The 16,277-nt window shown below is 49.6% G+C and overlaps 1 protein-coding gene across 1 annotated transcript in view; it reads right to left on the reverse strand.

The window, feature by feature from the left end:
- The window catches only part of CLNK (cytokine dependent hematopoietic cell linker), a 122,049-nt gene extending 110,137 nt beyond the window's left edge, over nucleotides 1-11,912 (reverse strand). Inside the window, exons 1-5 of the mRNA XM_049632627.1 lie at nucleotides 11,900-11,912; nucleotides 6,194-6,319; nucleotides 5,541-5,662; nucleotides 4,389-4,523; nucleotides 2,875-3,020 (exon numbers count right to left, since the gene is read on the reverse strand). Coding sequence (XP_049488584.1) covers nucleotides 2,875-3,020; nucleotides 4,389-4,523; nucleotides 5,541-5,662; nucleotides 6,194-6,319; nucleotides 11,900-11,912 — 542 coding nt within the window. The remainder of the gene's footprint in view (nucleotides 1-2,874; nucleotides 3,021-4,388; nucleotides 4,524-5,540; nucleotides 5,663-6,193; nucleotides 6,320-11,899) is intronic.
- Nucleotides 11,913-16,277: the final 4,365 nt, after the last annotated feature.

Raw genomic sequence — 16,277 nt, forward strand, 5'->3', positions numbered from 1 at the left:
CGATTAAACGTTGTGCATCCAAGTTGAACTTGTCTTTTCTCGTATTCATTTTCCTTCTGTCTGCCGACTGAACAAGCGACAAACTTCTTTCAAACAAGTTTGCTTGGTGGTTTACAACTTAGCACGACACACGTTTGTCCGTCTGGACTCTGTGACCACTCTGAGAGCTAAGCAGAGAGAAGCCTTCATGACCCTCATTTATGGAGGACACAATGGAGAAGCCAGTACTCCAGGAGGTTCGAGCTCTCGCAGGTAGTGGTGGGGGAGCTGGGATCCCATCCTGCACCTGCTTCACCAGTGATGTGCTTCCTTTCTCTTCACTCTACGCTCAACCCTGCACGGTGGGTTGTAGAGTCAGAAATTATGGAGCTACTCTCTCTCCAAATAGACTGTGAACTTGAGGAAGGGAGGAGCTTATAAAACTAATTATAGCGACACAGCGGGAGTGGGAAGGTTTATCGTCTTTCTGCCGGCACACCTCTTTCCCATGTCCTGTGCACAGAATCCCATAGGCTGGGCTGAGCATCCTCTCATTCATTCATTCATTCATTCATCCCATTCATCATCTGTCCATTCTTTTACTCAATCGTAAATTCTTACATTTCTTTCTCAATTAATACCAATTGCTCATTATTTAAGGGGTGCCTACTGCGAGCCAGGAAGCCCTATTGTCATACGTATGCCACTGCAGACAGTCTCTTAAAATAGGTCACAGAATCGAGGGTGAGGTTTATCTCCATGTACGTCTATCTCCACACGTTTGCTGAATGAATGAATAAATAAATGGCAGGGCAAGTGAATAAGGATTGTAATGAAGGGATTACAGGAGGAATAGAGGAGACGCATGAAAGAAGATGCCCTTTACCCTCTACCATATCACATCAAATGCCAGCACCACTCTAGGGAATCAGCATTTCCTGATTCGCTGTCACTTCCTGTCATCCCGTGATGAAAGCCTTCTCTCCTGGACTTCCATTTCCCTCCGGCTCTTCCCGGTATCTGCTTGTCTTTGGGTCAACACGATGAGGTCAGCTCCTGAGGAATCCCTCAGGATAGAAGTAGAGTCTGAGTGATCCCTGCCCAGAGCACGTTGATTGAGGAGCACGTTGATTTTCAAGCTGCCTAAGGTACGCATCCTCTCTCACGAAGGCCGAGCCCTCCAGCTGCCTTCCGTGGGGATTCATTTAATTGTGTTATGTGGTAGGATGGGCAGTGGTGGGTAAGGCAGAGGCTGGGAACCAGAGGCAGGTGGGAGGGGAGACAGACATGGCCGCTGATGCAGGTGCTCAGAAGAAGGAATAGGAAATGACGTGGCCAGAGAGGAATGATCACCATTACAGGGAGATAGAAACTTTTCAGATCACCAGGTCATCTGAAAATAAGATGAGGGGGCGCCTGAGTGGCTCAGTCAGTTGAGCTTCCGACTCTTAATTTCAACTCGGGTCGTGATGTCACGGTTTGTGAGATCGAGCCTTGTGTTGTGCTCTGGGCTGACTGTGGAGCCCGCTTGGGATTCTCTCTCTCTGTCCCTCCCCAACTCACACTCTCTCTTTCTCTCAAAAATAAGTTAAGAAAAAAACTTTATGAAAATAAGAGGAGAACGTTTGGTCTATGTCTGTGTCGTTTATGTATCTGTATCTGGATAGATAGATCTATATAGACAGACATCTATATAGATGTATCTATTGCTATCTATCTATCATCTATCATCTTTCTTTCTGTGTCTTAGGTCCTTCTATTTATCACTTGGTCTATCTGTACGAAATAGTCAGGAACTTGGAGTAAAGCAAAAAAAAAAAAAAAAAAAGCCTCCCTTCAACATTATATAATTATTTCAATGATCTTTACACATCTATGAATTCACCTCAGCCTTATCACCAAGTAATGGTGATAGAGGAGGAAGAGGGCAGTGAGGTGAAAGGGGAATTAGTTTAATGACAGCATCTGGCAACTAGAAAGTTTTTGATGTCCTACCATTCTCGAAGCTGCTCTGTAATAGAGACATTTTTTCTACTCTTTAGTGAAGCTCAAATAGCCAGGAGTTTCCACAGTTGTCTTTCAGATGTCACATAGTTGACGGACAATGGAGGAGGGATTCAAATGTGTCTGCCTCTGAGGCCTTTTAAAAAAAAAAAATTTAAAAATATTTTTATTTATTTTTTTGAGAGAGAGAGAGAGAGAGAAAGAGAAAGAGAGAGACAGAGCATGAGCGGGGGAGGGGCAGAGAGCAAGGGAGACACAGAATCAGAAGCAGGCTCCAGGCGCTGAGCTGTCAGCACAGAGCCCGACACGGGGCTCGAACTAATGAACTGCAAGATCATGACCTGAGCCAAAGTTGGACACGCAACTGACTGAGCCACCCAGGCGCCCCTACGTCTGAGGGCTTTTTGTTTGAACCCCTAGCCTCCTTCACCGAACAGAGGGCTCAGCGTGTCCGCTGCCTGATTTGCAGACTGAGTTGCGGTATTGGACGTGCTTGAAGGCATGAATAGTCCTCGCGTAGGGTGGCCACCTGTTATCTCCTATTGGATGCCTGGCAAGCATCTGACAATTAAACTATCCAAAATGTAAGTCATACCTTAAAAAATTTTTTAAATATTTATTTATTTGAGAGAGAGAGAGAGAGAGAGAGTGAGAGCATGAGCAGGGGAGGGGCAGAGAGAGAGGGAGACGAGGAATCCGAAGCAGCCTCCAGGCTCCGAGCTGTCAGCACAGAGCCTGACGTGGGGCTCGAACTCACAAGCCGTGAGATCGTGACCTGAACCGAAGTCGGACGCTCAACTGACTGGGCCACCCAGGCACCCCTTAAGGCACGCCTTTTAAATGTCCATCTCTGCAGGTTTCTTTGGTTCTGTAAATGACACCTTCTCTCACCCTGTTGCACAGTGAGGAGTCCAGGGCTCGTCCTCTAAGCCACCACCGATCTTGGAGATTTTCCCTTCAAAGCACCTCTTGAGTCTGTTCACTGCCCTCCAGCTGGCCTCCACCACACTCACCTTCGCCTTTGCCCAGGGGTGTCCCTGAAGGGTGCAGACGACACGTCTAGCCCTCGTGGGGCCTCCGCGTGAAGGAACACGAAAGAAGACGGCGGGTACCCCTGATTTCGATCTGGTGATCTGCACCCCGTTTCGCACACCCGGCAACATACGACGTTCATCCAGGACACCTGCTCTCTCAGTGACTATTTGTAGGATATCTGTGTCCCCTGCCCTGTTTTCACACCGTGAGGAGTGGCTCCCTGTGTGTCCCACAATCCCTTTCTCGGTTTCTTCCTAAGCCCCGTTGCTGCGCCCTGGCCACCCGCTTCAGACACAACAGACTTCCGGAATGTTCCTAGTATTAAAAGTCATGCAGTGTCAACGGTGTGCCAGGTGTCATTTTTATTCACTTTTTACATAAAAATTCTCCGCTTTTATTGCTGCCTCTCTCGACGTTCTCTCCACTCGCGTACTCATTCCGTATTGTGAGCTGAATAATGCTTTTAAAATACCTCAAACTCAGGCCCAAAAAAGCACATGTGGCCAGGCCACTCCCGACAGAAATCTGCAGCTTCATTTACAAAATTGAAGCCACGTTAAATGCCGTTAAGGTGAGGCCCGCTCGCCTTTGGGTCGAGAGTGCTGTCTTTGGGATGCTCACTGTGGGTACCATGCTCACGGAGCTGGGGCTTCCTCAGGATCTGACGGAAGCCAGGGTTTACCGAGTCCATAAGATGGGCCTGGCGATACGTTCATGCGTCACTCACCCCCTCTTATCTAATTCTTACTGCCCATGGGATCGAAGCTTGCAGGGGAGCGGCAGGGGAGGAGCAACTGGGCAGAGGTGGCAAACCCAGTGGGGAGCATCTGCTTCTACAACTAGAGCTCTCTCTTCTGGCCCCCGATGCCCTCTTGGAAGCCTGCAAGTTCCCCGAAGACCAAAGAATGCCGCCATCTTTCCATGCCGTGCTCTGTCTCTCCACACCCTTCCCGACAGCAACCGTGTAGCTGGGCTGACGGGTGCATATGCAACAAGCAGACAGAACCTACACACGCAGTACCCACAGGATGCGCCTGTGCGGCATGAGAGGCAGCAGGCCTTGCTATGCGTGTCCGTATACACGATTTCACCGGCTCCCTGTGTTGGCCCCTCCAAGTTGGCAGTCATGGGACAGGGTAAACAACGTTGGGTGCCTGTCACACGAAGATGACAGCTCTGGGTGGGGTTTATGTATTCCTGCCCATCCTTAGGACAACCAGTGGGGTGAGCATTAGGACTCCCAGTATACAGACAAGAAAAATGAGTCACAGGGGGTGAAGTACCCCTCCAAGATCACACGGCTTAGCTGGGTGCAGACTGACGGTTGCACCCGGCGCCCTGCCCTTAATCGGTGCATGGTGCTCCCTGACCCTGGTCGGCGCGTGCTTCTTGAAGGTGCCCGAGCTCAGAGAAGGAGGACTGAGGTCACTGGGGTCTTCAGGGAAGACCTCTGAGCAAAGAAGGGACACGGAGTAGAGAAGGAGGGAGGAAGACTGAATATTTCCCTGTGAGAGTAGCCCCAGGAAGCTTCAGACAAAAGGAACACCTGGGCTGTCACTTTGGGAGGCATCTTGACTGTCACAGGCTGGCCCAGAGACCCCATCACTTCCCAGACAGCTTGCTGTGTGTGGTCCGCCCTTTGTAACCCTGGGAATGAAGCTGGAGTTAATTAGTTCTATTTACTGCATTTGCCTGTCACTTCCTCAAGCTTCACGCCTTCCGCCTCCCCACGTTTGATCTAACGGAAGAGAAAATATCGCTGCACCTTGGATTCTGCCTACTGGGCTCACACTGCTCTCTGAAAGCCTGTGCATTTTAGCGCTAATTAATTTAAAGACTTCGGTCACCCTACTGCTTCTCGGAGGCCCCTCTGCGTTTCCAGCTTTCCCAATCAAACTTGGGTTTTTTTTTGAAATACCTGTCACTTGTTCAGCCTTCTGAAGATTTTTTGCTTCCTTCTGGTGCAGAGCTCAGGAGAGCAATTTGACTTTTCCCTTCAGGTTCATTCAGATTAGCGAAAGTCATTAGAGGCGAAGAGGGATCCGACAACGTCACGCCTGGAAGGAATTTTGGTAAAATGCGCTGTCGGGCTGGGTATTCTTCAGGGAAGGATAAATTCATTTTGTGTCCCAGGCTGCTTTGGTTGGGATATTATTCCCGTCGAGGATGAAGAAACTGAAAATCTCATCGGTTAAATACCTGGCCCCAAATTACGTGGCTAGGAGATGGCAGGGTCGGTGTTGAAATTAATACCTCTCTAGAAAGCCCGTGTCGTTCCAGACCGGGCTGCCCCGGACAGTGTCAGGCGGCCTAGTTGCTGCCGGGGAGATACAAAGTGCACAGAAGGCATCGTCCCTGCCCACGAAGTGGGACAGAGAGGGGCGCAAAGCTCGAGCTTCCACGCTGGCACCGATGCCATACTCATGCACGTGGCCTGTGATCCACGAAGACAGGGAGGTGGGAGGCAGTGACTGTGCTCAGGGGCAGCTGGGGAGACCTCCCAGCGGTCACGTGAGTTGCACTGTATCCTCCAGAAACGCGAAGCCCTGATCCTGGTAGCTGTGAATCTGCCCTTCTCTGGAAACGGGGTCGTTGCAGTTGTAACGAAGCTTGAGGCTGAGGTCCTCCTGGAGTAGGGTGGGCCCTGAATCCAATATGACCGGTGTCTCGATCAGGATGAGAAGAGACCCAGAGACAGGGAGACGGACACACACAGACAGAAGACCACGTGAAGACACAGACACACAGAGGGAAGAAAGCCCTGTGATGATGGAGGCAGAGAACGGGGTGTGGCGGCCGCAAGCCGAGGCGTGTCCACCACGAGCCAGCACCGGAGGTGAGGAGAGAGAGCACGTCCCTTCCAGGAGCCCTGCTTCCAGACGTCTGTCCTCCAGAACCACAAGACAATACCTTTCTGCTTCCTTAAACCGTCCAAACTGATGCACACAGGGACCACCCCCGTGGACCTTGGGGCCCGAGCGGTGCGGGGCAGAGGGACGAGGCGTGGCGGCAGGGGGCAACAGCACGCCAGGGTGCGCAGGCAGCTTCCCTATCTCGCACTGGGCGTGAGTCTGGATGCGGGCAGGAAGTTGCAGGCCGTGAGGCTGAAGTGTGGGGTTGGGACTGTACTTCGAGGGGTGGGCAGGTAACCTTGCAGCCAGGTGGGGCCACGCACCTGTTCTGGACAGCAGGGTGTGAGCAAAAGGGGAGCGTGTCATCACCCCCGTAGCTGTCTCTCCCCGAGCCTCGGACACCTGCTCCAGGTGGTGAAGCTCAGATGCCAGCTTGTGTCCCTGCACCACTGCGCGAAGGGAGCGGCCCCGGGGAACTGCCCAGCTCACAGCAAACTGAACACAACAATTAACCTTCATGCCATAAGCCACGGTTCTTTCTGGGGCTTGCTTATTACTGCGACAAACTCGCGAATACATGTTCCAGATGTTTGGAGGCAGCATATCAGAATGAGACACATGTCCCAGCCCCCCTCCTCCCCTGCAAAAGACCCCGGACCACACGTGTCATTCCTCTTTTACTGCCTACTCCTGCCCACAGCCCCTTAAACATACTGAGCACTTAGCCAGTTGATCAGAGAATGAAATCTGAAGGAGCTTAGGGGTGTCTAGATCCGTCTCTCGTCTGACTTAAGCTTCCACCGCAAGCCAGCAGCAGGTCAAGGCAAAGCACTGGTTGGTGTCCCGCACTGAGCGTTCAAGTGCACCCGGTTCTCCACACCACAGCCCGTCATCCAGCCTGTGTCCACACCACTCACTGTGCCCGTGGGACCACCGATTGCACAAGGACATTCCCTTACCATACAGACAGCTGCCACACTCTTGTGAGGACTTGGAACCCCCAGGGGACCTTTTACTATCAATGTGGCTTATTTGGAAGGTGACCGTGTTATAAATTGCAAAAGCCCAGATGCTTTTGAGAGAGAAAGGGGGGTGCCGTTCTTAATTGCTCTGGGGAAACAGTGTGGACTTAGACTGTCTTGGGCAAATCAGGACGCACCGGCCACCTTGCTCAGAGGTGGCTTTGGTGAAAAGCAGCTAATCTGATTGAGGAGGCCAGGACCAAAGGTGTGTGACATGGCTTTATTAATTAGGAACTCTGTGAACTTGAACAAGCTCTTCTTCCCGAGGCTCCAGGTGCGCATCTGTAGAGTGGGAAGAATAACTAATCGTCACAACCACTCGGTGAAAATGTATGTGAAGGTGGCATATTTTCTGTGAAAAGCTATAACGCTTTAATGATTCTCATCGCCCTTGCTGTTGACATTGGTGTTGTTAATGACCGTCATTTTTTAGCCGGGATTCTTTACCTGTGTTGTTTTGCTAGACTCATCGGGGAAGATTTATCAAATAAAAATAAATAAATGTATTCGTTTGCTTGGACGGCTGGAACAGGGAATTGCAGATTGAATGGCTTAAACAACAGAAATGTATCGTCTCACAGTTTTAGAGCCTAGAATTCTGCAGCCTGGGTGTGGGCAGGATTCTTCCTCCTGAGGCCTCCCTCCCTAGCTGGTGCATGGCCATCTTCCTCTCCCTGAATCTTTGCATGGTTTTCCTTCTGTACATCTATGTCCACATTTCCCCTTTTTGTGAGGACACCGGCCACCTTGGACCAGGATCCACCTCATTTTACCTTAATGACCTCATTTTACCTCAATTACTTCTTTAAAGACCTTTCCTCTAAATCCAGTGACGTTCGACGGTGCTGGGGGTTATGACTTCAACATACGATTTTGGGGACGTAGGGTGGGAGGGGACACAATTCAGACCACAATAGATGCCTTCCCCATCCCCAGAAATACTGGTGTAGTTCAAGGCCAGAACCCATTGTATTGAAAGAATTTCAAAAATACTCTTCATCTGGTGTGTTGGAGACCCTTCTGGCCAGTGCAAAGCCCTCTCCGCCACTGCTGAGCGAGGCTCTGTGAGATTGATTGAACAACTCTGAGCGTCTTGCCCAGCCGGCCCTCTCCCGTTGGTGATGGGAAATGGTTTAGACAGAATGCCTTAGCACTGACACAATGAATAATATTTTGTCAGTGGCTTTGGCTCATTGTGCACAGCACTTTCTCTGCTCAGGCAGTGGCTGACTGGCCTCAGGGCTCACATGTGCCCTGCTGGGCTGAATGGGAGGGGGCCGCCTGTAACTCCCTAACTCAGGAGCCAGCTGATGGCAGGAGAGATGCCCACGTGAGATCTTAGTGGGATCTCCTTTGAGACTCAATTTCCTTGTCAATAAAATGAGAACAGACTTTCTGCATCATGTAACTCACAAAGTTGTCATGGAGAACACAGGAGGCCATAAATTTGTGGCTTCTATTTCTGCACTGCCCAATATAGCAACCACATGCTCATGCGGCTACTTAATTTCTACTTAATTGCAAATGAAAACATAAAAATTCAGTTCCTCCGTTGCGCTGGTCATATTTTAAGCTCTCGACATCCGTGTGTGGGGAATGGCTAGTCCTGATTTGGAACATTTCCACCATTACAGAAAGTCCTACTGGATGGCACCGCTCTGGGTACCAGAGATCCTTCCGGATCTCTCCTGAAGGACATCATCACCACCTATGTTCTTCCTCCACGTTGCATTCTAGGGTGGAATGATGGAGACCCAACTGCAGAACCGGCCAGTTTCTAAAGCCTGGGTTCTGTTTCATTATTTCACACTATCTCCTACCTAAAGCTGAACAGGCTAGTTTTCTTCAGTCCTAAGAATCAAGAGCACCGGACTCTAACTTGCAAGGCAGTGAGGAAGCTTCTGGCCATGGAGCTTCTGCCAAGGTGGTTAACCTCTGCCAAGATTGCTGCCCTGGGCAGGATGCTGGACTAAAATTTTTTCTCTGTGTCTCTCTGTCATTTGTACACACACACACACACACACACACACACACACATCTCCTGTACTATAATTCTTCCTCTATTGCTAACTGCTGAGCAACCATAAACTAATGCAGAAGGGGCTCCTGGGTGGCTCAGTTGGTTGAACGTCAGACTTCGGCTGAGGTCATGATCTCACGGTTCATGAGTTCAAGCACCGCATCGGGCTCTGTGCTGACAGCTCACAGCCTGGAGCTTGCTTCGGATTCTGTGTCTCCCTCTCTCTGCCTCCCCCCCACCCCATACTCTGATAAATGATAAACATTAAAAAAAATTAAAAATACTAGTAGCATAAAAACCCTTCACTTCTGCTGTCTTGTAAAGTAGGGATCCTATTGCCTGTGTGGTGACGGGGGAGACACGGGCTGCTACTATGGTCCTCACTCTTCTATCATTACGCGCCTGCCTCTCCCAAGCGCTGCAGGCTTCTGCTTCGCTGCCCAAGAACTGTCTTCGCAGCGACAACTATAAACAGCAACGTGAAACCTATTTACAGGCCGATGAAAAGCAGATGCTTGAAGCCAGCGGGAAGTGCTCGCCTGGGAGCCTGTGCTTCAAACTTCAGAGGCAGAACTTTGCTCCAGCTGGGGGTGAAGCCACAGTTAAGAGGGGCTCATGGCAGCTGCCTCTGGAAGCCTGCCCACCCCTCTAACCTCTGAGCACGCCGGGGCCACCTTTCAATGTGAAATGATAATCAAGTATTAGGTCAGATTGTATGATGTTCGCCTTCGGTGCCTTAAGGCTGCAGGGGAGTGAGAGTGTGCTTTCGAGTCTGATTTGGACCCCTGAGTAGAGCGGAATTGGTCCCTTGGGGGTCAGCTGGGGGAGAATCTGGCAGCTTTGTTGGGGGTGTGTGCAGGTCTCTGAGCGGGGTTTCCCCGGCCCCCTGGGATAGAAGACTGGCATTGAGGGCCCGGCAAGTTGCAGTGCATTGCAAAAGTTATGCTGCTTGCAGCACAAGACTCAGGGGGAGGCAGGGGCAACCAGGTGGCTCCAAAAGCCTGGGTCTTGAATAAATCTGGGTCCGCACTAAGGGCCCAGCATGACCTCAGCAGAAACAAGAGTTTACATGGAATGGAACTTGCACTGCGGACGCCATTCTCCTTTCAATGGATCCCCTGTTGCCCTTGGGATAGAGTGCAAGCCATGCCAAGACTCTCTGTAGGGGATACTCCAATATGCCTCATCCCCTGGGGGTCTGAGAGATGTATCCCCCCAGTGGCTGGGCATGCTGCTTGGAGACAACTGTCAGACCTCTTCCTCTGACCAGAGAGGTGAATGAAGGAGGGAAGGACAAAAGTGCATTCTTCAAACGCGTCGTCCGTTAGTTTGGCCTTCTCAAGCATGCAGCTATAGTGACTAATCCATGGAAATAAATACATTAAAGTCAATTCTGGAAAGGAAGGTAAGAGGGTAAACACAAGTAAGCCAATCTGACATATGTCCGGCCCTTTACCATTTTCAGCTCCCCCTGCCGTATGCATTCTGATTCACACCCAGTGCCCCTGACAGATACCTGACACAGGCCCAGAGCCGCTCTGCCTTATGCAAATGGCCAAGACCTTGCACTTGTCCCAAGGGGGCTGCTGACTGAGACGCACGCTGAAAGTGAGAGTGAGTGGGTAGAGAAGGGACATCCAGGGAGGCCCGGAAGAAAGAGGGACACACTTTTGCAGAAGAGTCATTTGATTTACCTCCCCGAGGTGCACCTGCTGGGGAGAGAGGCCACCCCAGGCACAGCAGGCTACTAGGCAGCAGGCCAGAAGCAGAGGGAGGTGGGTTTCAGAAAGAAATCCCAGGTCATCTGACTCTGCTAGGGTTAGTCCTGGCACTGTCCCCCATGAGACTTGTATGGACTTGGGTGAGTCTTTGACTTGCACTTTCCCCATCTATTTAACAGAAAGGGGAAAAAGACATTAGAACAACGCAAAACACAATGACCCGGCCCATCTCACTGGGGCTGCACTGTGATTTAATATCTGGGTGGCCCCGGGACCATCACATGTAATTCTCAGTTCCCTCAACTCCAAAATGGGAATCTGTCAGTTTGCCCTGATATTCTCACAGAGCTGCCGGGAAGGCTCAGTGAGACAGTGGACACTGAAGGTCGCTTAAAACGGTAAGTGTTACAGAGCTGTAAGTCACAATTTCAAGCTTGTTATTTCGGCGGGGATCTGCTAAGTCTATGTTGACGAATGGCTGACGGATCTACGCAACGCAAAACCCGGGGATATGTGCGCACCTGTAGGCAGACACACAGACACGATGCTTGAAAGTGGCTGGTCCAACAGCTGTAGGATGTGAGTGTCCTGGATCCTGGCTATTACGTGATCCTGGCCTGTGGTTCTTCTTCTTCTTCTTTTTTTTTTTTTTTTTGCCAATGGTATTGCTAACTATGCCACCTGGAGAAGAATGGATACTCCTGACGCGGACAGATACCTGTTTGTAGTTTCTTCCCCCCTGGGATGGTTGCAGAGGGAGGAACTCCTATAACTTCACAGTCATAAGATTCCATCTTTAGTTTCCCTTCACCTTTCTTTTTTTTAAAAATGTTTATTTATTTATTAAAGATTTTAAAAATGTTTATTTATTTTTGAGAGAGAGAGAGAGAGAACGAGGGAGGCACAGAGAGAGAGAGAGGCACACACACAGAATCTGAAGCAGGCTCCAGGCTCTGAGCTGTCAGCACAGAGCCTAACACCGGGCTTAAACCCACGGACTATGAGATCATGACCTGACCAAAGCCCAATGCTTAACTGGCTGAGCCACCCAGACGCCCCTCCCTTCACCTTTCAATCAGTTGCTCTTGCAATAATCCCATCAACAAATGCCTAATGACCACCGACTTTGTGCTAGGTTCTGTTCTATGAACTGGTGACACAATGGAGACCAGAGAGACTTAGTCTTTGCCCTACGGTGCCTGCCTTCCAGAAGCAAAAAGATAGCCCATCATGATTGTCTACATTGACTGATTTCCTTTCTCTTACCGATCACTGCCATCTTGGAATTTCCTGCCGACCCCAGGATAGGTGCCACGGTGACAAAAAACAACACACCAGGAAAAGACACGCTGCCCCAGGCAGGTGTATGGCAACAGATTGGTCACGGGGTGGAGGTGTGTACCAGCATCCCCACAACCTCAAACTTCCTCCCCTTTCTGACATACCCTCAGCCGGCATTCAAAATTAGGTCATGACGCTCCACAGTAACAACGCAATCATAAACTCTCGGTGTCCCAAACGGATGTCTAAACGTCCCAGAGAGAAATCCCACCGTGACATCCCTTACGTCAACCACAACAAAAATATCGTCAGGTTCCTCCATTTTTGATCCCCTGTGTTGTTTCTAACCATAGGTCCCTAGATCGTGGTGTATGGAAATCCCTTTTTCTGCTGTCAACCCCAGTGACCTTGGCTATGGGCAGTGGGCCTGATGCTGGGTTTGTGTGATGAGGAATAGGGCCGTCCTGAGTTTCTGCCCAGGCATTTTACAGTATGACAACGTGCGCACACCCAGAGTCTGGACGTTGAGATAAGCACTTGAATTTAGGATGCCTGCCACCCATTCCTGCTTTGCTTTTGCCCGGGCACCTTTTCAAACAACCGCTTAGAGTTAGAGACCTCTTCCCCAACCGTCTTATAAGTGGCAGGTGTGGCCTCGTTCTTTCTCTCCTGCGCTGGTGACCTGGGACAGAGGACTGCTCCCACCTCGGGTCCATTGAGCCCCTATTCTGGGATCTATGCCTAAGAAATCTCGTGACCTTATCTCCTTTGCCTGAGTCTATTGAAACTGCACCTGCAATCAAAATGGCCCCGGGTTCTTCACTTCCTGCAGGGGGAGCTATCTGCCAACCACACAGTGGCTTGTGCCTCCTCGGGTCATCAGGTCCTAATCTGCATATTCTTAATTCAGCACACCAGCCTCAGGATTTCCCACACAGTTTGGAAGAAGGGACTGGAGAAGGTCAAAGTGTTCTGCATAATATAGAGCGGAATTTGGGTGACATAGGAGCGGGGGGGGGGGTGAGAGGGGTTCCTATGAGGCGGGGCTGGGGGGACAGAGGGAGGAGCCGGGCGTGTTGGGAAGCTGTGCACCGTGGTGGGGGTAGGGCTGCAGAGGAATGTGGCTCCAAGGGATGGCCATCTGTGAACTGCAAGTGCTAAGTTGCGGGTAGTGGCGAGTCTGGGAGAAGTTGCCATGGTCCTTCTCTCCTAAATCTCCAGGCTTGGCTGCAGGGACCGGGCTTATCCCGGCTGTTGCTACAGTGAGAAGCGACGATGAACGAATGGCTGGCAGTCTCAGGGTGCTGATTGCTCCCGATCACTCACGTGCCCTGAGAATAACTTCATATTGTGTTTACTAGGTGTCACGTCCTCTGTCATCACAGCCCAGGCACTGACTCACTTATACTCTCACAACGGTTTTTGTGCTGTTATCTCCATTTTATAGATGAGGAAACTGAGGCACCGTGAGGTTTAATGATTGGAAGTAGAAGACGGAGCCCAGGTTTTGGCTCAGACGGGCGATATATGTACCCTGCAGCCTAGACCGTGGTGGAGACTCAGGAGGGAGACCAGGGTGAAGCAGGTCTCCCAAGGCATTCACCTTGGGAACAAAATTTAAGGGGGTGCCAAAAAACTCCCTTGGTCACAGTAGTGACCAAGCTGAATACAGTTTGAAAGCAATATTAAAAAAATAAATAAAAATTAACGCAAAACCTCCATTACGGAAAAAAAAAATCAAAATTTAAAATAAGGACCATGTGAGTATTACTGATTCCCATCTCCTCCCCCCCCCCCCCCCGCCTGCCAGCTGTAGTGTAGCTCAGTGTGATCCTAAGAGGGGTCAGATTTTCCTGTTGATTCTCCGTTCTTGTCCTCCACACTGAGGCAGAGATACCTCTGAGAAGGTACTTACGCTGGGATGCACAACATTCTAAGGTAAGGCCTTACACTTCTATGAAGCTTGAAAAGGGTGTTGCTGACAATCTCTGCTAGATCTCCAAGGTTAGATCTCCCAGCTAATGGCAGGTGAACAGCCCATGTCTCGTGGCATTTATACCTACTGTTTGTTCTGGCTGTGGTGCTCAAACTGAGTCTTCCCTTAAGAAAAGTTCATTTGACTGTGGTAAGGACATGTCAGGGAGCTTCGTGGTTTAGTCAGTCAAGTGTCTGATTCTTGATCTTGGCTCAGGTCATGATCTCACGGTTCATGGGGTCGAGTCCCGTGTCGGGCTGTGTGCTGACATCGTGGATCCTGCTTGGGATTCTTTCTCTCCCCCTCTCTCTGCTCCTCCCCTGCTCTCTGGCTCTCTCAAAATAAATAAACATTTAAAAAAAAGAACATGAGATCTACACTAGTCTTAAGAGATTTGTAAGTGCACAATACAGTGTTGTTTGCTGTAGATACGATGCCGTACGCAGACCTCTAGAACTTTTTCAGCTCGCTTGACTGAAACTGTACCTGTTGATTCGTAACTTCCCATCCTCTCCTCCCCCCGGCCCTTCACTGTTCCACTCGTTTATTCTATGAGTTTGAACGTTATAGACACTGCGTGCATGTGGAATCATGAGGGATGTCTTTCTGTGACTGGCTTATCTCACTGAGCATAATGTCTCAAGGCTCATCCATGTTGCTGCCATCTGGCAGAATTTCTTTTTTAGGGCCGAATAATGTTCTGTTGTATGTATCAACCACACCTTCTTTATCCGTCTACCCATCCATGGATGGATATCTAGGTTGTTTCTGCATCTAGTCAGGGCGAACAGTGCTCTGAGACCTTGGGCCGTAAGCAGGAGTACAATGAAAGATGAAAACTTCCTTCAAAAGGCCTTCTCTGGTCCCCTCCTGTCTGAGCTCCAGCCCAAGGCATTGGGCAGCCCACTCCATTATGTCGGGCACCCAGCCCTTTGTTGCCCCTCACAACCTGTGATGTGGTGGGAAGGCACAGCTGAGACGGCGATTGACAATGTGTTCATGTCACTGTCCCACTGTCCCGTCAGTGCCTAGCCTGAAACAGAGCTTGCTACATGCCTGCAAAGCGAGTAAATGTGCTTGGGAGGACTTTTAGCTTGCCCTGTTGTTCTAAGATTCTGCGTGCCTCTTGAAATAGCAATCCCTCCTCTTTCCGATGGTAAGAACCTTCCAAATCAGCAGAGTTAAGTAGAAGTGACATAAGTCCTTAAATCAGATACGCTTGAGTTTACATACTTAACTGTGTAACTTTGGAGACAAGAATACCTTTAATCTGCATTTAATCTTTAGGATGATCCTATGACATAATACATGCACATGTATACAGGTACATGTTGGTTACTTTTTAAGTGGCACACATGTGCACATACACACGTTACAGTTTTTTTCTAAATGTTTATTTATTTTTGAGAAAGAGGGAGAGAGCACAAGTGGGGGAGAGGCAGAAGGAAAGGGGGACAGAGGATCCAAAGTGGGCTCTGTGCTGATAGCCCTGATGCAGGGCTCAAACTCGCGAACTACAAGATCATGACCTGAGCTGAAGTTGAACGCTTAACCGACTGAGCCACCCAGGTGCCCCCACATATTACAGTTTTATGTGGAGATATCTGTTTGGAAATTTTCATATTCTAGTTCCATTTGTTAACTTTAATGCTTCATTTAAATAAAACATAAGCAAAAGTGGTTTAGAGGCTGAACTATGCCAGGTTAAGGTTTATTTTCAAACCCAGAGAGCTTTGGAAGAAGAGACTATCTATGTCACTTACATGTCAGTGGGGAAATAGACCTAAGCTTTGTGGTATCCAGTGAAATGGTCCAATATTGGGTTTTCAAGACATGCTGTCAGCTTTGGAGTAGATGTGCCCAAGCAAATCTGTTTTGTCAAGAAGAAATTCCTCACTGTTGGTGAATTTGGGCTGAAGAAATCAGAAGTTCAGGAGACAGAAACCAGTCACCACGTCCTGTGCCTCTTGGCAGGGAGCATGACTTTGTAGCCATGCTGCTGTGGTCAAGGCTGGGAAGGCCTATCTCTTCCAGGCTATGCTGGTGTGATGGAGGAAGACTGTCTCTTCTTGTATCTTGTAAGTAAAGCTTTGAGTGTTTTCAGGGGCAAATGAAACTCTCTTTGGCTCATAGGAGCTTAAGCAGCCAGCATTCAAACCATTATTTGTAACTATTGATGGCCCACTGGGAGAGACTTTATGCAGATGTTTCTATAGAAACTGGGTTGATCCCAGCATTATTTTCAAAGTCATGGATTTGACAACATGAAGAAATTGCTGAACTAAGATTCTGTTATCAAAAGTTCACTGAAGAAAATATTTCCAAGGCAGCCTTCCTGGACCTTCCTCCCAACCCTCAGGCAGATTTTTCCACACTCTTGTGTTGCCA

The sequence above is a fragment of the Panthera uncia genome, chromosome B1 (genome assembly GCF_023721935.1).
Source record: "Panthera uncia isolate 11264 chromosome B1, Puncia_PCG_1.0, whole genome shotgun sequence".
Classification (NCBI taxonomy): domain Eukaryota; kingdom Metazoa; phylum Chordata; class Mammalia; order Carnivora; family Felidae; genus Panthera; species Panthera uncia.